The 21,287-nt window shown below is 41.9% G+C and overlaps 1 protein-coding gene across 1 annotated transcript in view; it reads left to right on the forward strand.

Annotated features, from left to right (window-relative positions):
- The window catches only part of TMEM185A (transmembrane protein 185A), a 117,081-nt gene that overhangs the window by 35,862 nt on the left and 59,932 nt on the right, over positions 1–21,287 (forward strand). The window contains exons 2-3 of the mRNA XM_085608004.1: positions 9,105–9,281; positions 11,203–11,410. Of these exons, the coding sequence (XP_085464130.1) occupies positions 9,105–9,281; positions 11,203–11,410 (385 nt within the window). The remainder of the gene's footprint in view (positions 1–9,104; positions 9,282–11,202; positions 11,411–21,287) is intronic.

A 21,287-nucleotide genomic window follows, 5' to 3' on the forward strand; every position in this document is an offset into this window, starting at 1 on the left:
GGGTGATACTATGCAGTATCGATATTTTGGGGTTCAGAGTTGCCTCTCACGATCAGCTCCATGGTAGCTAGATGTATGCAAAATTGCTGTAATTTGCGTTTGCTTAATTAGATAAAATGTTTGGAAAGTTATGCGAAATTATATGTAATTACACAAAATGCAAATCTGTTATCTAGATTTTTCCACGAAATGTATTACATTTTGGTGCGAGGGTGCACTTTGCAGTACTAAAAAGTGCAAAGTGGTATGAGCATTGGCTGCTCCTGTTCTGACCGTATGTATACCCAAGTACTCAATGTAAAATTTGGTGCGAACGGCACGTAATTGCATTTGCGGCATAATGGTGGAATTTCGTTTAACAAGCATAAAGTAAAATTTTCGAGATTTTACAAATTATGCCTGAATAATTAAAATATCGTCGGGCCTATCGATAGCAACACACGCCACGTTGGTCAAGTATCAGGAAAGACTCTTGGATTAAATGCTGATGCTCTGTTTCAGTAATTACATCTTATTTGTAGATTTCTCAGAACCCAAGTTTATCCAGGTGTAGAAAACACAGCTCTTTAACCCCTTCGCTGCTAGGCCTCCCCCCCCCCCCCCCCCTCCCCCTTGTGCTAAGCCTTTTTTTGGCTATTTGGGGTAGTGCGCGCTTAGACCTCTGTAACATTTGACCACATAAGATATCCACGCCAAATTTGCGTCCTTTTTTTCCAACATCATGGGGATTGTAAAGGTACCCAGGGTATGTGGATTCCCCTTTATGGGTCCCTGAAATTAGCCAAAATACAGCTAAATTTTGTTTTTTGGGGGAAAATTGGGAACAAAGGGCTGCAAATGAAAGCGTCTGGGTTTTTCCCTGCAAATGGTATCAAAAAAGGGTTTATGGGGCTGAAATCACCATTTTCCCAGCTTTTAGGGAATGACAGACTTTTGTCAGAAAACCAACATTTTTTACACAGTTTTGGCATTTTTCTGGGACATAGCCTATTTTTGCTATTTTTTGTGCTTTCAACCTCCTTCCAGTTAATGGGATAAATGGGTATGAAAGCAATAATGGATCCTGGAAAGCTATACATTTTAGAAAAGTAGACACAATTCTGAATTCAGCAAGGGGTCATTTGTGTAGATCCATCAAGATTTCTTTATAGAAACGAACAGTTAAATATAGGAAAAATTGAAAATTAGTTGAAAAAAACAGCCTTTTGTGTCAACGTTTTCCCTTGTAACTACTTCTGATTATGACAGCTCTTTGAAAGCAATATACCATTACATCCGCTGGACCTTTCTGGTTGTGGGGATATGTAGGTTCACCAAGAACCCGAGGAACCCAGAGTCAAAATCTGAGCAGCAATTTGCAATGGCTTTTTATTATGTACCGGGTATATATCAATTATTGTGGGAAAAAGTATACATGGAAAAATCGGTATGAAAGACACCTATGTATTTCTGAAATGGGAACAAATTATAGAGTTTAGAAACAGTAGATATTTGCACATTTTCGAAATTGGGAATACTCATACTAGCATGAGAATTATCGGTCATTTTTCAAAATGACATATCACAGTGTCTTTCATTTGGAAGGCAGAAATGCATCGAAAGTCAATAGGTAATAACAGTTGCTTTACAAATCTGAATTACCCTAAGTCTCCTGACAAAAATGGTACCTCACTTGTGTTGGTCGGCCTAGTGCCCGCGACAGGAAATGGCGCAAAACGCAACGTGGACACACCTCCGTTTCGCAGTGAAAAATGACCCTTTTTTGGCAAAGTGCCTAGCTGTAGTTTTTGAACCATAGCTCTGCTGGCATCTAGGGAAACCTAGCAAACCTATACATTTTTGAAAACTAGACACCCAGGGGAATCCAGGATGGGGTGACTTGACTGCCTCCCACTAGGTAATGTTACCCAGAATCCCTTGCAAAAGCACATTTCTGTGGTGGAAAGTTCTGGAATCTGTGTGGATCCACAAATTTCCACCCACCCCGCGTTCCCCAAAGTCTTTGGAGAAAAATGGTACCTCACTTGCGTGGGTCGGCCTAGTGCCTGCGACAGGAAACAGCGCAAAATTCAACGTGGCCACACCTCAATTTCGCAGTGAAAAATTACCCTTTTGTGGCAAGTGCCTAGCTGTAATTTTTTAACCCTAGCTCTGCCAGCACCTTGGGAAACCTACCAAACCCACACATTTCTGAAAACTAGACACCCGGGGATTCCAGGGAGGTATGGCTTGCGTGGATCCCCCAACGTTTCCTTACCCAGAATCCCCTGCAAACCTAAATTTTAGCTGAAAAAATCACTTTTTCACACAGATGTCTGTGTGGGAAAGTTGTGGCATCACCGGGCTGACACAAATTTCCTACCACCCAGCGTTCCCCTGGGTCTCCCGATAAAAACGGTGCCTCACAAGTACCCGCGACAGGCAAGGGCCCAAAACGTAGTGAGACGACATCAAAATTGCAGATCACAAAACGACCTGGTTTTGCAAAGGGGGTACCCTGGGTTTTTGGCCCGGTGCTCGGCGGCCACCTAGGGAAACCTACCAAACCCACACAATTCTGAAAACTAGACACCCGGGGGATTCCAGGGAGGTATGGCTTTCGTGGATCCCCCAACATTTCCTAATCCAGAATCCCCTGCAAACCTCAATTTTAGCTGATAGTCACTTTTTTCACACATTTTTGTGGGGAAGAGTTGAGGCATCACCGGGCTGACACAAATTTCCTACCACCCAGCGTTCCCTCCGGTCTCCCGATAAAAACAGTGCCTCACTCGTGTAGGAGACCCAGGTACCCGCGACAGGCAAGGGCACAAAATGTAGTGAGGCAACATCAAAATGACACATTTTTAGGTTTGCAAGGGATTCTGGGTAACAGAGCCTGGTGAGAGCCAGTCAAGTCACCCTATCCTGGATTCCCCTGGGTGTCTAGTTTTCAAAAATGTATAGGTTTGCTAGGTTTCCTTGGGTGCCGGCAGAGCTAGGGATCAAAATCTACAGGTAGGCACATTGCTAAAAAAAAGAGTTGGAGGCTAGTGGGCTTTCTGCCGCCCAAGGGGGGAATCGGGGAGGGGGGTTCGTCCCGATATGCTCCCAACGGGGGCAGAAAGACTGGCTATTTTTGTGGGTGTGGGGGCATTGGTATGACCATTGTGGGGAGCCCCACGCATAAAAAAAGCCTGCGTACTTGCTGGCGCCTAGTGGGCTTTCTGCCCCCCAGGGGGAAGAGCAGGGGCCACGGGGCCACTGGAATTTCTCTGGGGGTACACTAATAAAACAAAAACATCCATGGTTTCTAGTGGGCTTTCTGCGCCTCCTGGGGGGGGGGGGGGCGGGGGCAGATTGGGGTCTACAGCTCCCATCTGCCTCCCCGGGGGCAGAACGACTGTCATTTTTGTTTGGGGCAGCCCCCACCCAAAAAAAATTGTGCAAAATAAAATCCCTGGCATTTAGTGGGTTTTCTGCCCCTCTGGGGGGGCAGATTGGGGTTTACTGCCCCATCTACTTCCCAGAGGGGGCAGAAAGGCTGTAATGGTGGTGGAGGTCTGGGCATTGGCATGCCTGTTTCGGGCAGCCACCACCCTAAATAAAATTGTGTGAAAAAAATCCCTGGCGTCATGTGGGATTTCCACCCTCCTGAAGGTGCAGATTAGGGGCCAATGCCCCATCTGCCCCCCAGGGGGGGGCAGAAAGACTGTAGTGATTGCGGGAGGGGCTGGGGGCATGGGCATGCCCGTTTTGGGCAGCCCCCACCCTTATTTTTATTTCTAAAACTTTCCCTGGTGTCTAGAGGGCTTTTTGCCTCCCCCGGGGAGGGGCAGATTGGGGGCTACTGCCCCCATCTGCCCCCAGGGGAGGCAAAAAGACTAAATTATGCCAAAATGAATTGGGGGAGCAAAGGCCTTGCCCAAGGGGCTGCTCACCCCTCCCTGGTGTCTAGTGGGTGGATCCCTGTATGGGGATAGCCCTCCTGAGCACCTAGAAAGGGAAACTGAAATGAGCCTCTTGGCTCATTTCAGTTTCGGTTTCACAGAAATTACGTCAGCGCGACGTGTGCGCCGATCGTCATTTCAGGGAAACCGGTGGGGTGGGGGGGCTCGGGAGCTGGGGAAGCTCTTCCCCATCTCCCGAGGCTCTTTTGGCAAAAGGCAATCCCTCTGGTGCCCGCACCAGAGGGATTCCCATTGCGATGTTTCTCGTCATGAGCACTGTGTGCCATGACGAGTCCAGCTCGTCTTGAGCATGCAAGGGGTTAAGGTGCTAGTTGTACATGCTGGGCGATGGAGGCAGAAAGCCAGAAAGTGGAAGTCTCTAATTAATCTCTGGAATACAGGTAGTTCAGTGTGACACAAGAGCTGAGCCGTCAGACAAATGTTTCCCTGGTCCAGAAGTTCACTTAGGAGATTACGGATGTGATATATGGATAAAGTTCTCATGCTTACAGACTATAGTTCACAAACCACAAAGCCACACTGAAGAAAAGTAGATTAGCCCAGGCTTACACGTTGCAATGATGATGACTGTGAAACCATGTGTGCAGAGCAAATGAGCTAGTCATGGGAAGCCGCCATTCCCATAACCCGGGGTCAGACACCGAAGTGATAGGTAACTGTTTCATGACTTGACAGCGCACGGTTTCTTACCTTATACATGCGAGGCGACGTGCAAGTTATGCGCCTGTATTTACGTCCTGCGCAATATTAGTTAACAAGAAAATCATTCAAAGACGTGTTGCTGTTTAACGCCAATTTGCTCGTAAAATTCCACTCCGTAACTTCCGCACTGGTAGAACTTTTCTTTATTATGCATTAGGTTCCCTCCCTTTCGAAAACCTACTTCAAGGGAGGTTCCTGTGAGCTGCGAGTCATGCCTCACTTTTATTTTCGAATGGAATTCACAAACGGGGCCGAATGCCAATGCAGACTGCAGCACAAACCGGTAATGACACATCATAAACATTATAGTTACTGAAGTCTGTGAAGTACAGCTGCTTTGAACTTCCTGCGAGAAACAAACTCAGCGTATAAGTGCATTTACTCTTCCTGCAAAGCGATAAGAAGGTAAACTGATTTCATAACAGTCAGACAAAAAGCATAATTGAATGGTTTGAATGGGGCAGCTTGTGTCCAAGATATAGTGACACCAGTAAACAAGAAAAGAACAAGCATCGGCGGTGCCGCGAAAGTAATCGTGGCTGTTAGGGTGCCCGCGAGATGGCGCCTGTGCTTGGCGCCGTGAAAGTAATCGCGGCTGTTAGGGTGCCCACGAGATGGCGCCTGTGCTCTTACACGTTGCAATGATGATGACTGTGAAACCATGTGTTTAGAGCAAATGAGCTAGTCACGGGAAGCCGCCATTCCTATAACCCGGGGCCAGACACCGAAGTGATAGGTAACTGTTTCATGGCTTGACAGCGCACGGTTTCTTACCTTATGCATGCCAGGCGACATGCACGTTATGCACCTGTATTTACGTCCTGCGCAAAATTAGTTAACAAGAAAATCATTCAAAGACGTGTTGCTGTTTAACGCTGATTTCGCAGAGGTGAAGTTGCTCGTGAAATACCACTCCGTAACTTCCGCACTGGTAGAACTTTTCTTTATTATGCATTAGGTTCCCTCCCTTTCGAAAACTTACTTCAAGGGAGGGTCCTGTGAGCTGCGAGTCATGCCTCACTTTTATTTTCGAATGGAATTCACGAACAGGGCCGAATGCCAATGCAGACTTCAGCACAAACAGGTAATGACACAGCATAAACATTATAGTTACTGAAGTCTGTGAACTACAGCTGCTTCGAACTTTCTGCGAGAAACAAACTCAGCACGTAAGTGCATTTACTCTTCCTACAAAGAGCTAAGAAGGTAAACTGATTTCATAACAGTCAGACAAAAAGCATAATTGAATGGTTTGAATGGGCAGCTTGTGTCCAAGATATAGTGACGCCAGTAAACAAGAAAAGAACAAGCATCGGCGGCGCTGCGAAAGTGAAAATAATCGCGGCTGTAAGGGTGCCCGTGAGGTGGCGGCTGTGCTAGTTAGCGCGCGCTGGCTCAGGCGAGACCTAAAAACGATTAAAAAATGAGCAAAATGAAAAAATATGATAGAAAAATCACTGAATGAATTGTAGAAGATAACCGAAAAAAGTATATAATTGTAAGGAGAATGACACGAGAAAATGAAATTACTATAGCATTTGTTCGCATTGCAAAGTCATTGTTAATGAAGTATCTTTAATGTCAATTGTAACCTGTGATCAGCTGCTCCCAACAAAGTACGGGGAGTAATAGTGCTCACTGTGTGAGCAAGGCAGAAGACACTGCCGAAACGCGTAACAGCAAGCAACAATCAAAGTGTGCGAAAACTTTACCAAGTCTGCTGTGTTGGTGCCTGGTTTGGAGGGGAAACTGGAGATTGGAGTTTATATATATATATATTGTACTTAGCTCAAATGAATGACCTTTATGGCTGTGCAGCTGTTAAAAATACTGAACAATTCCATTTTGAGTCATTGATCCTAAGTGTGTAATAGAATAAAAAACATACAAAAGCTAATTTGTGTTGAATTAAAGTCGGCAAATATATTTTGAACCTTTTCTCTATGACAAACTACATTTTAAAATCCTAAACCTTAGCAGCATTTTAGTGTAGGAACCGCTCCCTAGTGACTTGCAGTTGACGCGCCCTTGTCCTAGCGTGGACACAGTGTGGCCAGTGGATAATGTGTCCAGATGTCTGATGTTGGGAGCGCGTGATCACTATGTGAGCTAGGTCCTGATAGGCTATGCGTTCCTAACTCATGTGACATCTGACTTTATGATGTTTTTAGGAGCATGCGTACCCCCTCTGGCCTTGTGCATCAATCTCCCCCGGCCATTGTAATGTCGCTGCGCCTATCTGTGGGTTTGATCAAGAGTTTCTTGCCAAATTGTTTACCTGTCAGCTGCGCACTCTCTAACCTGTGACCCATATCCTGGGCCTATTTCTCAGACCCTGCTTGACCACATATTTGTGAGTTAAGGTTGATGTGGAGTTCAGAACGGGTGATTCTATTAATTAAGACGAGATTTCCTTATTATCAATTAACGCACCGCTTTCCATGTGAACATGAGATTACCCAGGCATTATAACGTGCTTTTCATTAGTTGTTTCTCACACCATGCTCCCTGGAGACCATTTTCTTTTAGAGGCAAGAGCCGTAGTTGGACACGCTTTGCCAGATTTCCATTAGAAGTTAGTGTCGTGAGAGCCTGACCATGGAAATGTTGTTTCTTAATTATTTGGTTTTTGGTTTGGGACCTTTGGACTCTAATAGTTTCATTGTTACACATCGAGATGATATACTCTTCTTCATTGTGATTTAATTTCCGAAGCTTATTTTTATTTCTGTTTACTCAGGGTATTACCAGTTGTTAATTGTCCAACTTAGAGTTCCATAATCGGGGACAATGCAATTGTTCAACGACCGTCCGAATATTAGTTACTTCACCATTAATCTCAGCCAGCACATGCAAATAAACACACCTACTGTCTGCATCAATCAATCAATCAATACATTTGTAGAGCGCACTACTCACCTGTGAGGGTCTCAAGGCGCTAAGTGGGAGGGGGGGCGGGGGGAAGTGCGGCTACTGTTCGAACAGCCAGGTCTTGAGAAGTCTCCTGAAGGTCAGCAGGTCCTGGGTCTGTCGCAGGTGGATGGGGAGGGTGTTCCATGTCTTGCCGGCAAGGTGGGAGAATGATCTGCCGCCGTTGGTCGTTTGGTGGGTGCGTGGAACAGTGGCGAGGGGAACAGTGGTGAGGCCGTGGTCAGCGGAGCGATGCTGGCGGTTCGGGGTGTAGACGGTGAGTCGTTTGTTGAGGTATGCTGGTCCGGCATTGTGGAGTGCCTTGTGAGCATGGGTGAGGAGCTTGAAGGTGATCCTCTTGTTGACGGGGAGCCAGTGCAGGTCTCTCAGGTGGGCAGTGATGTGGCTGTGGCGGGGATTGCGAGGATGAGGCGTGCGGAGGCGTTCTGTATGCGTTGAAGTCTTTTCTGTAGTTTGGACGTGGTGCCCGCGTAGAGGGCGTTGCCGTAGTCCAGCCTGCTGCTGACGAGGGCATGGGTGACCGTCCTTCTGGTTCCGGTGGGGATCCATCTGTAGATCTTGCGAAACATGCGGAGGGTGTTGGAGGAGGAGACGACGCTGACTTGCTGGGTCATTGAGCGTGATGAGTCCAGGATGAACCCCAGGTTGTGTGCGTGGTCGGTGGGTGTCGGTGCAGCTCCCAGCACGGCCGGCCACCAGGAATCGTCCCAGGCGGATGGGATGGAGCCGGGGATGAGGACCTTCTGTTTTGTCTGAGTTCAGTTTCAGGCGACTGTTCTTCATCCATTCGGTGATTGCCTTCATTCCTTCGTGGAGGTTGGTTTTGGCAGTGGCGGGGTCCTTGGTGAGGGAGAGGATCAGCTGGGTGTCGGCGTATGAGACAATGTTGAGGTAGTGTGATCGGACGATGTTGGTGAGCGATGCCATGTAGACATTAAAAAGGGTCGGGCTGAGGGATGATCCTTTGGGTATGCCGCAGGTGATCTTGGTTGCTTCAGATCAGAAAGGAGGGAGGCGGACTCTCTGGGTTCTGCCGGTGAAGAAGGAGGTGATCCAGTCCAGGGCTTTGTCGCTGATCCCCTGCGTTGTGGAGGCATGTGCGTAGGGTGTGGTGGCAAACGGTGTTGAAGGCGGCCGAGAGGTCCAAGAGGAATAGGGCCATGGTTTCGCCGTTGTCCAGCAGGGTCCTGATGTCGTTGGCGGCGATGAGGGCGGTTTCGGTGCTGTAGTTGCTGCGAAATCCGGATTGGGACGAGTCCAGGGTGTTGATCTCCCCGAGGAAGTAGGTCAGTTGCCTGTTGACAATCTTCTCGATGACTTTACCCAGGAACAGGAGCATGGAGATGGGCCAGAAGTTCTTGCATCATCCATTGTCTCCGCTGCCTCTTCTAGCTCAGCTTAGTAATCGAAAAGAAGCTATTGTCAACATTTTCAGCATTCTAATTGGCTTAGCCAGTGAAAGTTAACTCGACCTGTGATTAGATTTTTTTTTCTAATGCAAGCTTGTTCTCTCTTTTGCAGCAAGTTTCTTATCTATGCCTGTTTACTACTCTTCTCCGTTCTCTTGTCTCTTCGTCTGGATGAAATTATTCAGTGGAACTATTGGGCTGTGTTTGCACCAGTATGGCTATGGAAATTAATGGTTATCATCGGTGCCTCTGTGGGAACTGGAGTCTGGGCACGAAACCCACAGTACAGGTAAGATAATTTTTCTTCTAGTGCGAAGGGAAAAAAAACATAATTTCTGTAAAATTTGAAATTCGTTACACATTGCTTATGTTTGGCAAACATTTACGTTAGGATAACTGTTACACATGCAATCTTTCCTCTACTCTTCTGTACCACTAGCCTATATTTCGAGCAGGAACTGACAAATAAAGGCCATTATGCCTTTTTGTAACTTAAATAAGGTAGAAGATCCTCTAAACTCTCCATTCATTCAAAACTAACCATGATCACTATACTCCTTTTTCGACTCCATTTTAACCAGAAAACTCTTCTATGGATAACCCACAAGCCATGTCCCTCTGTCTTATGAAGTACTCACTCAACCCAATCATACCTTGTTTCTGCAATCTCGGCTAAGTCAGGCCTCGCGCCCCATATCATTGTATCTTCAGCATTTCCAGTTTGAAATGCTCCTTCAACAATAAAAACTGTTGTGTTTTCTGATACTTCTTTTAGAAGTACAGCGGAAGAAATCTCCACAAGCTTACTGGCATGGCTACCTTTTTCTTTGACTGCAGATACCGGATAATTGGAATATTTACCTAGAATTAAATGTAATAAAGAGGAATGTAGAGTCAAACTATTGTGACTTTAAAAGTCACGTTTAATATTTGCCTTAATGTAATTCATAGAAATTCTCAAGTCTTCCGATCAGAGCAGAATTAAAGACCTAAACTGGTTCAAAATACTTGCTAATCGGAGCCTATTTTGGCAGGTATTCTAAAAGGGCAAAAGAAGCGATGCCATGGGAATCTGTATTTCTCAACTCATTCCAAACCACGTCACGCACATTCCCCGGGCCAGAGAATGGTCAAATAACCTCTCCCTTTAAAAAGATAATCTGACAGGAAGCACAAAACTGCTAAACATATTCCAAAAATAAGCATCAAGACGCTTAGTAATTGATGAATGCTGGACTATGCATGGCGCAACTCAAAAAGGGTTGGCTTGATATGTTTCTTTTAATGGGTACTGTTAACAATCTTCACTTCCTTGTTTTTCTGGATATACTCAAGACAATTTATCTGCCTGTGACAACTTATCTGCCTGTGACGTTAGCTCTCCCACATTTCTAGTTTACCTATGTTTGCACGCAGTATACTCATCCAAGAAATGTAATGTCCTGTGGTCGCATCTAGGTCTGTTAGCTGCTTACGCTGTCTAAGTTAACACCATGGGTGTAAGTTGATACCGTGGCAAGTTGCTGTGCGGGAGAAAGTCGACATCTTTGATTCCTATTTTAGTGTTATAGCTAAAAACCATTCACAATGACTAAAGACCTTTTTCAGTATATCCGAATTATAGAATTTGATATTTAATATCCATAAGCATGTAAATCTATGCTGTAATGTTCCAAATACATATTTTCTCTAACTGCTTCCTGTGTCTTTCTCAGTATGTGAACCATTCCATAAATTTGGATTACATTCAGCGATTGGTTTTTCACTTGGAATGGATTTATTTTTTTATTTGGCCATAATTGCTTGGCTTTAGTCCTCCAGGGAGGACCTGGCTTGGCAGTTAGGGCTGCACTGTTCGCATGAGGTGCAGGGTCAAGACTGATTTGAATAAGGCTGGGTCCAAACTGGGGTGGCGTAGTGAGCAAAAGAACGATGGATTAATCCCAGATGTGTGTGACTGGGGTGAATGTTTGCATTGTTCAGCATTCCGCCCATCATTTGTTTCTTTAGCTTTATCCACAGGCATTCATGTTTGGAAGAGATCTTTCTTCAATGTACTTCTGGTTACAAATGTATTTTAATTATTTGCTGCTCAGAAAATGTGTTCGACTTAGCACTTCCGTTTAAAAATTGGTAAATGTGACTGTTTGCAGCGTGATCTTGTTAGTTTATTTTTTTTAATGTTTTCTGCTTTCATTTTTCTATTGTAGGGCGGAAGGTGAAACGTGTGTGGAGTTCAAGGCAATGCTAATTGCTGTAGGAATCCACCTCCTCCTTCTCATGTTTGAAGTTCTGGTCTGTGATAGGATTGAGAGAGGAAACCATTTCTGGCTTCTTGTGTTCATGCCTCTATTTTTTGTATCTCCTGTTTCTGTTGCTGCTTGTGTCTGGGGCTTTCGACATGACCGGTCTTTGGAGGTGAGTTATCATCGGATGTATGTGTTCATCACATTGCACTAATTACAACACAACAATTTAAAACTTAAAACAGCCTTTGTTTAAAATATTTCCTTCATTTGTCATATTAGCACTACTTTGATTTGACACAAGCCTTGAATTTTGAATTCTAGTACACGTGTAAAAGGTAATTTATTTTTTAAAACCATTGCATCCTTCTAAACTTATAAGAAATCTAGGCGATGCCTACATCTCTTTTGATAAATTTGGAAATATATTTTTCTTAAAGTAAATAAGTTGTGATCTTGCTTTGCCTTTTTTTTTTCTTTTTTACGTCCAGCACCACACTAATTTATTTTAGCATGCATAAGCCCACCATCAACATGTACATGTTTGATCACATAACTATAATTATTAATGATCATGATTGTTATTTACTGTTTAAAGCTATTTCTTGGTCTAAAGAGATGACATCATAAAAGCTGTGGTGCAGAAAATGAGGGTTTCTTTGACAAAAAAATAACTGCTGTATCAAAACGATGTGATCAGGCTATTAAGCTTAGTGTGAATCAATTTGGAGTGTAAATCTAGAGGCACTTTGGAGAGACAAAGACTGTTGTTCCCTTGAAACTAACAATGCTTACTATGCGCTGTTATGGAGCTCAATATCATGGTAAAGATAAGTCATTCTATATTTTCTTTTTCCGTTTTTGGGCATTATTTGGCACTTGGTGTACCTGCTGAACCCAAGTATGTCCTTATCACTCTAAATATGTTGCATGAAGAGATGGTGGTACAGAGAGAAGAGGAAAGCAGAGAAAGAATAGCATTAACAAAAGTGGAAAGTTCTGAGATTATCTGAATGTGAGCATGCACTTTTTCGTATTATTATGGCATTTATAGCACACGTGATATATATGTAAAATTGTGCTCTTTGAATGTCATCTTAAATGGGGACACATTTGATGCCAACTGCTTCTGTTTTTGCTAGAAGAGGATATTGTGAAGTATATGATAAATTGACATAATGGCATCAGTCACAAATCGATATGAAAGGACATGTTTTTGAAAACAAAAGTGCATTAATCCTGCAATTTTGATAGTCATTGTGTGGTGTGCCATGATTGGTGGGAGACCAAGTATTCCTCTTAGCGTGGAGCCAGATTTATTTCTCGGTAATGGAATAACCCAGATTTTCTCACAAGTTCTTATTCATTTTTAAAAAATTGGTTGATTTTGTAGTGCCTCCAGCCCACTTAAGATATGCCAGTTGCCTTCTTGTTGTTGTTGTTGGTGTTGGTGTTTAATGTTCTTGCGTAAACCAGTTAATTATTTGCCTGACCTGGTTTCAGAGTGAAAGAGCATTTGCAAGGAGCGTATGATGCACATTTAAGTGCTCTTTAATCAAAGCAACTTAAATGGATAGGTCCATTAGCATTTTCTCCGAATATTGGGGCTTTCATGAAATCTTCTTTCTTTGAATTTTGCTTTCATATCCATAAGAATTGGTTGTAGGGGAGATTATCTCTTCGATTGCACTAATGAAAACTAGCGTAATTCAGAAAGGCTTTTTCCTGTTTAACCAAAATGTCTCGGAAATTGATTGTTTTTACTGCTGAACATTTAATGCTTGGTGGTTTAGTATTGATCAGGTTGTAGAGTTTATTCAGATCATCCTTGTTGCCTTTCTAAATCAAATTGATATATTATCAATATACCTTTTCCTTAAAAGTATTTGATTCAAGAAAGGACTATTTATGTAAGCCCATCTTTCTTCATATTTTTGCCAGGAAAAACACACCTATCGCTGTCGCCACATGAACACCTGTGACAGTTCCTTTTGATATTTACAAAAAACTGTCTATACATTTTTTTTTAAAATAATTTTTATTAGAGCAGGAGAGAACAATAAATACAAATATTTTACTTATCATCTTATATATGAAGTATCCCAACCAATAAACAACGCATATATATAAAAAAAAAAAAAAGGAATTTCACATTAAAAATTTAAACAGCACTGATAAAGAGTCACCCTCCTGCACTCCTCGTCTTAGCCAGGCGTCTTAGTTTAAAAGTTTAATTTGACCACCCAAAGCAAATAAAGTGGCAAGTGAATTAAAAACAAATAAAGTCCAAAGTGCCATTTGCAAATCATTTTGATTCATATTTTACATTAACAGACTTGGGTCGTGCAGCCATAAGGGACAAAGAAGCGCCAAATTGCTCTGAATCTTATTAACGCTCCTACTCGTTTGGCGTCGGCCTCTTCAAATTTATACGCCTTAATCAGCTTATTAAACCAATGTTCAATGCTAGGTTGTATTTTGGTTCTCCAATTTTGCAAAAAAAGTGATCTAGCAACTGCTATAGCAATTAACATAAAATATTGTTGATATTTTGTGAGACATTTCACTTCTGCAGAGGAACCAAATAACACCAACATAGCTGACGGACAGATTTCTAAGGTTAAAATCCGAGATTTTTCCTCAAAGACCCTTTTCTAGAAGTTATGTAAATCATTACATTCGAAGAATATATGTAACCATCCCCCTGCCCCCTCACTATTACAACGGAAACATTTATTTGGGCAGGATGAAAACATTTTGGACAGTTTCAGAGAGGTAAACGATAGTAACCATCTGGATAAAAAATTCATTCTTTTAAAATTAGCGCCTCTGAGAGCTTTATTGGATAAGTCATTTAGCTTAGTCCACTCTTTAATATTAAACTTAAAGTCTGTCTCTAAATAAATTTTCTGGAGCTCTTTAGTCAAGACCTCTTCTGAATTTGCTTTCTGATGAAGTATCTGATACCAGGGGCCAACTCCTACCAATTTATTTACTATCTGCCTGACAATTGGTCGTGTTGTCTCATCTAAAATTGCATAGTTATGCTTAAGAAAATTAGATATTTGTTGAAAACTCAGGGTCCGTGCGGTATTTGGCGTATTGGCATGAAGACAAACAGTCTCCCATGTAATTAAAGAATCTAGATTATAAAAATCCCCCAACTGAAAATATCCCTGTTCTTGCCATTGCTGACAAAGCCGATTAGAAAGTTTAAAACCTCCAAATGCTCCGTCCTGTAATGGGGTAAATGCATGGAATAGACGGATATTCTGAGATTTAAAAAATAGCTGCATTCTATCTGCTAGAGTAAAAATAACCTTATAACGCGATTTTTTTGGGAAGTTTTGCCAAGCGTAGAAAAGCCGGAAGTCCAATGGCGCTTTCTTTTAACATATGTATCAAAAAAAAAATTGCCAAATGCAGAATTTTCCGTACCCAATTGCAAAAACAAATCTAGTAAAGAAGCCTGATAATATGTTAGAAAACGTGGGAGTGCCAATCCTCCTGAGATTACATCCAGTTGTAATATAGAGAGCCTAACCCTAGGTTGTTTATTATTCCATACAAACCTCCTTATAAGTTGGTCCAGCTCCTTAAAATAGTAGTTTGGGATTTTCATAGGGAGGTTAATGAACAAAAACAAGAACAGTGGAAGTACCGTCATTTTAATCATTGAAACTCTTCCTACCAAGGATAATTGCAGCAAAGCCCAATTATCCAATAACTTTTTAACTTTAGTAAGCAAACTAACATAATTCATAAAAAAAAATTGTGCATAATCATTTGTAACATAAATTCCCAGGTATCTGATTGGATGCAGGGGTTTTAGATGGATGGTAGGTGGAAAATCTAAAGGAGTCGTATTAAATGTCAAAATTTCGGTTTTTTGCATGATTAACTTTATATCCACCCACTTGAGTAAAATTTTGAATTTCATCTAGTAGATTCTATAAGTTACCTACCCCAGGCTTCAAATATAAAATAATATCGTCTGCATAAAGCTTGATTTTAGTCATACCCTCTATAGGGGAGACAATACTTATGTTATTCCGAATCTTCTGAGCCAGGGGTTCGATAAACAACGAAAATAAAAGAGGCGACAACGGGCATCCCTGACGGGTGCCTCGCTTAATGGTAATTTTACCATTTGCTACGCCGTTGGTCTTAATTGTAGCTTCTGCACCTCTATATATTTTAATCAGCATTTTAATAAGTTGTTGTGGAAAACCAAATTTTAATAAGATAAAAAATAGCGCAGTCCAATCCACCAAGTCAAAAGCTTTTTCAGCATCCATGATCATAATCACCGCATCTGTCTGGTTAATAGAAAAATAATCAATGACTTGGGTTAGAAAATTAGTATTTGATGCCTTTAAACGCCCCGGAATAAATAAAACCATTTTGATCGCTATGAACCAGCTGTTGTGCACAGGGAGCGATCCTTTTAGCCCAAATTTTCATAAATTTGTAATCTGAATTTAGCAGACTAATAGGGCGGTAAGAACATGGATCAGCAGGATCCTTATCTTTTTAAGAAAAACTATTACAACCGATTCTTTGAAACTCTTAGGAGTATCTTTACCATCCTTAATTTCGTTAAACAATTCTACTAAAAAAGGAAGCAGTTCTACCTGAAATAGCTTATAAATTTCTACAGGAATCCCGTCTGGTCCACTAGCTTTGGCATTCGCCATACTCTTTAGTACTGCCTGTGCTTCAGGGATTCTGATTTGCGAACATAGTATATTAGAGGATTGCTCTGATAACAAAGGTAAGTCCAATAAATTAAAATATCTCTCAAGAGCTACCTCATCCACTCCCTGCGTTTCTCCATAAATATGCTTAAAATGTGAACGAAACACCTCACCTATACCTTGCTTACCTTCAACTAAATAGCCAGTTACTGGATTTTTAATTTGAGAAATTAATTGTGCCGCCTTCTGTGATTTTGTGGACCAGGCCAGAAATCTACCAATCTGCAGGCTCTCCTCGTATAATTTTTGTTGGTAGGCCCTGCTACCTGCAATTTCCTCTGTTAGAAAAAAATCTTTCAGATTCTCCATTGCCATGGCTACTGCCTTTTGCTGTGCCTTTATTATAGGTGCTGGAAAAACTGCAAGAATTACTTTTTGCCTCGCCTCTTCCACGGCAGCTTGAAGTGTGGCAATCTTATATCTCCGTGAGTTATTAATTCTTGCCTTATAGGAGATAACATGCCCTCTAAACGTGGCTTTAAGGCTTCCCATACCGAAAATAATGGGGGCGTGTTTAGGTTGTTTTGAAAAAAAACTCCTCTACAAACCGTCTTGTTTCTGGTAACCAAGTCATATCTTGTAAAAGAGTTTTATCGAATTGCCATCTAGGTCTATTTTGGCACCTTTATTTAACAAAAAAGAAACTAGAGAGTGATCTGAAAAAGAATTAGTCACAATTTCTACCGGCCCCTTATCAGCTGATTTATCGACAAAAAAATAGTCCAATCGTGAAGCTGATCTGAATCTGCCCGAATAGCAGGTATATTGCGAGAGAGTAGGGTTAGCTAATCTCCAGGGATCGACCAAAGAAAAATATCTTATAAGGCTGCGAATTATCTTTGCAGTTTTGGGTTTCAGTTGACGCTTTGTTTTATTCGAAGAATCCAGAGCTAAATTCTGGATAAAATTAAAGTCACCACCCAAAACTATAAAACCTTCAATGCTGATTACTAATTGGTAAATTTGAGTTAGTGCCGAAATGTCGTCCTGAATAGGGCCATAATAATTTACCAAATTCAGCATTGTTTCATGTAGTTTAACCTTTACCCATAGCCATCTACCTTTCCCATCTCGCTGAACTTCTTTAACTTGCCAGTTAAGTGTATTAGCAATTAGAATCCTTACCCCTCGAACAGCTAAATTGGCAGAAGAGAAAAATGTCTGTGTATACCTTTTAGGGAATTCTATTTTAGGATTATCAGATCTAAAATGAGTTTCTTGTAGATACACGATCTCAGGAGAAAGAGACATAACCCAGTTTAAGAAGGCCGCTCTTTTACGTGGATTAAGTAATCCATTAGCATTACAGGAAACAATTTTCACAGTCTGCAATTGAACCATCTAACTATAGATTTAAACAATCCCATTACGATAACCTTTATCAAAAAAAGAAAATTCTGTAAAAACTCGTATTTGTTTCCCCTTGCTCATTTTCCCCTACTTTTAAATAACCCCAAACCCCCCCCCCCAACCCCACCACACGATCATTTCCCACCCATAAAAATGTGGTCTCAACTGAACCCAGCAACCACATTTTCCCTAACTCACACTATATGGGGTGCTTTGAACCTGCACCCTAGGTGAGTCCCCCCCCCCCAACCCCCAGAGCAAAAAAAAAACTGGTGAAGAAAAAAAAAAAGGGAAAAAGAAAAAGAAGGTCCTTCACACATTATGTATTATAACTTGCATAAATTCCATCAGTATCAATTTATTTGCCGGTAGAGATATCTCTCAGAAACTCCTGAGCTTCTTCCACCCGAGAGACCATGTGAAATTTGCCTTTAACCAGTACCCTTAGCTTTGATTGTTGTGCGATAGACGCCTGAGCCCCTTGTGCCTTAAATAGAAACAAAAGCTTAACAAATTATTTGCGTTTACGGGCTGCTGTTGCCATGTCTGGAAAAAAACGGCATTTGGCACCCTCATCAATAACAAATTTTCTCTGTTGGATTGCCTTATTTAACACCTTTTCCTTTATTCTATAATCAGAGAAATTTATTTAAATAGTACGAGGATATTTAGAGTTGGGTATAGGATGCGCCGGTACCCGATGGGCCCTGGTTAGAGTCAGATCCCCCGTAAAGTCTGGAAGTACTTTTTGCTTAATAAATGTTTCAGCCCAGCTCAAGGTATTAGTACCATCTGTCTCCTCCGGCACTCCCACGATGCGAAGATTTGAACGGCGTGAATGATTTTCCAACTCTTCTACCTTAGTCTCTAAGGCGAGCTTATCAGCCGTTACCTCGTTGATTTTCTGTACTGTGGAGCTCATCTGATCTTCCAATTGTGCTATTCTTGATTCTGCTTCCTCGAGCCTTGCGGGAGTGCCTGAGATAGACTCCTCGATCTTTTCAAGCCTTAGATGGAGAATGGCTATCTCTTGAGTCTGGAACTTTTTCATTTCCCTTATTTCCTCTAATATAAGGTTAAGCAGGTCTTTTTCTTCCATTTGTTGAAAGTTAATCCTTGAGGGTGTCAGTTCCGGATTTTCTTGCGGCTTCTCTTGGTCAGTTTTTGTTCCCATTATTATTATTATCAGACTGATCTAGTAATATCTGGGCGTTCTCCAAGTTTTCCTGTGGCTGCTGCAAACATTCAAGCTGCTTTTCTGAGCTGATGGTTACTGAAGGATTTTGCGATAGTACACCCCCTTCCGTAGGTTCAATCAACACGGAAGACGATGATGCATTCTCCCCTCTAAAATTGGAAAAAACAGAAAATGCCGGGACCGGAGATGAAACCTCGAAAGGAGGGGAAATATGCAGCTTTGCAAAAGAATAGATTGTTACTACCTCATCCAATGTTACAGGAAGGGATTCAATTGGCTCTAAGGGCCATAAAGTTGGATAAGATTGTATAGGCTGAATATTTTTTTTTTACAAACAATGGAAAATCTATACAATTTCTTATCTCAAATTTATTTGTTTGCATAAGGGGCTTGCTAGATCCCTCAAGAACCTTTTCGGGTTCTGGAACGACTTCTTCCGCCTCCTCATGTAATCCTTGTGTCACAGACAGCTCTTCTATGTAACTTTCTGAACTTGAAATTGCTCCTGAACGATTTCCGGCGCCTGGGACCTTCGTCTGAGCTAAAACGCCCTTAGCCAGCATATTATGTTTTTAACTTTTGATCCTGTTGCTGTCTCCACCCTGGCCACCGCACTCGTCTGTCTTAAGTGCCTTCCCATCGTGCATCGAAGTCCTTTTACTTTGTTTGAATTTATCGGTGTTCTAAATAAATTATTTGATATAAGACTACGAACATTTAATCGCCATTACCTAGCTGCCCACTGCCCTTGCATGATAACATAATATAGTATAAGAGCTGCTCACCTCATTGATCACCATTAATCACCTTCCACAGTGCAGTAGTCCACTATCAGTCCTTAATCAAGTCCATTGAATGCCATGCCGTTTACAAGCTTGCAGCAGATATTTCCCACTTCTCTATACACAGATAGCTAGGGGCTCAAATCACCTAAATAAACGATATGGTCTGCACGCCACGGAGCAAAATCAAACCGGGCTGCCAGTAATAGCCAGTAGCAGCCTATGGGAACCTATGATAGTTCCTTATTCTCCTGCAGCCACAAAGCATCAGGGGACACATAAACCTGGGCCTCTGGCAGCCTCCGGCAGTAGCAGCTGTCAATATTTGCGTGTAAAAACATCCGGAATAGGCAGCGGTTAACGAGGTTTAGAGCCGTCCAAACCGCCTTAATATTTCTCCGATTTCGCCGAAAAATTGCCGATTACACGTTCGGCACCGGCGAGCAGACGCTGTAAATCTCCTTTTCCTTCTGTCCTCGTATCACGCTCGAATCTCTCAGCTCGCCGACACCACCGCAATTACTCGCACCATCGCCATCACCGGGTCAGCCACAGTCTCCTCCTCTGGGGGGCGTGGTCGCACCTGAACTACGGAGCGGTGATAATCTCCATAGCCCTGCCCTTCATGGCAGATTGTCTATTAAATTTGAAGTAATGTTTTGAAAGGCAGATCTTATCTAGGAACAGTGTTGGTCTAGATCTATTCTCCCTATACCATTTAAGAACCTCCAGGACTGTGTTTTGGGGAATGTTTGTAATAAGACTCTACATGTAGAGTCACTAAAATTTAATCTTGATTGTGAAGTGGTAGATTCTCAATTTGGCTAACGATGTCTATGGTGTCTTGGACATAACTGGGTATGGTTCTCATAAATAGTTTCAAAAATGTATCAACAAACTTTACTAGTGGTTCTAGAAAAGAGTTGGCACGAACACTATAGGTCTTCCTGGAGGATTTGAGGCGTCCATGTAAATATTTTGGAAAGATATAGATCTTGACTGTTTCAAACATCCGCTACAGTTTTTTAGAGAGCCACTCGCCTTCTGCAACTCTCTGATCGATTTCCTCGTGGGTGGATTTTCCTAGAATCCATAGATATCGTTCTATAATGCTCCATGTTTCTGAACTGACAGATGATTCCTTGTTCCTACTTGCTACCATCTTGAACCACCATGACACCACCCTTGTCTGTGGGTTTAAAATGGTATCCTCAGCGTTGCTGAATATGTTTTAGATCCTGAAATTATTCTTTGGATATTTTTGGTACGTGTATTTGTTCTTGGTCTGAAACTTATCAAATGTAATTATTTCTGCAGGCATATTTTTAGTAGATGTTTATCTTAAGTTGTAATAGTTCTGTTTCCTAGCGAGTCAGAGAAATATGCTTTTAATCGAGTTGCATGATTTCCATCCTTATTTGAACAAAATCTGTTTAAGTGGTTGAAACAATCGAAAGGCCCCTCGAACATCGACATTCTCACATTGGCTGGACATTGGATTAGAAACCCGTTATAAGAGTAGTAGACAACCAGGATTTACCCCCCAAATTTCTGCCTTCACCAGAGATCATATGAAATGTGTTTTATTGTGTTGTGAATCCAACCTATTCAGGACGTTCTTAACTATAAAATTATGATGGCCAATATTTATGATTTTTGTGTTTATTGCATGCAATGTTTATCTTGTGTAATTTTGACATGTTAAAGGATTACATGAATCTGTTATACCTTACAGAACCAGTTTCACTTACAGAGTTACACATCTATGAAAAATGCACAGAATAAATATAGCAAAACATGTTTTGTAACAAATTGAATAAATTATGTGTTAACTATATCAATGTTTTTGGATTTATTATTAGTTGTAGTAATTATGTCTGTATTTGTACTTAGCTGGTTCCCAATTAACCTTAACAGGACCCAATATCGTATTGATAATGTCCAGTGAAGAGGGTACCCCAC

The sequence above is a fragment of the Triturus cristatus genome, chromosome 5_2 (genome assembly GCF_964204655.1).
Source record: "Triturus cristatus chromosome 5_2, aTriCri1.1, whole genome shotgun sequence".
NCBI classification, from domain to species: domain Eukaryota; kingdom Metazoa; phylum Chordata; class Amphibia; order Caudata; family Salamandridae; genus Triturus; species Triturus cristatus.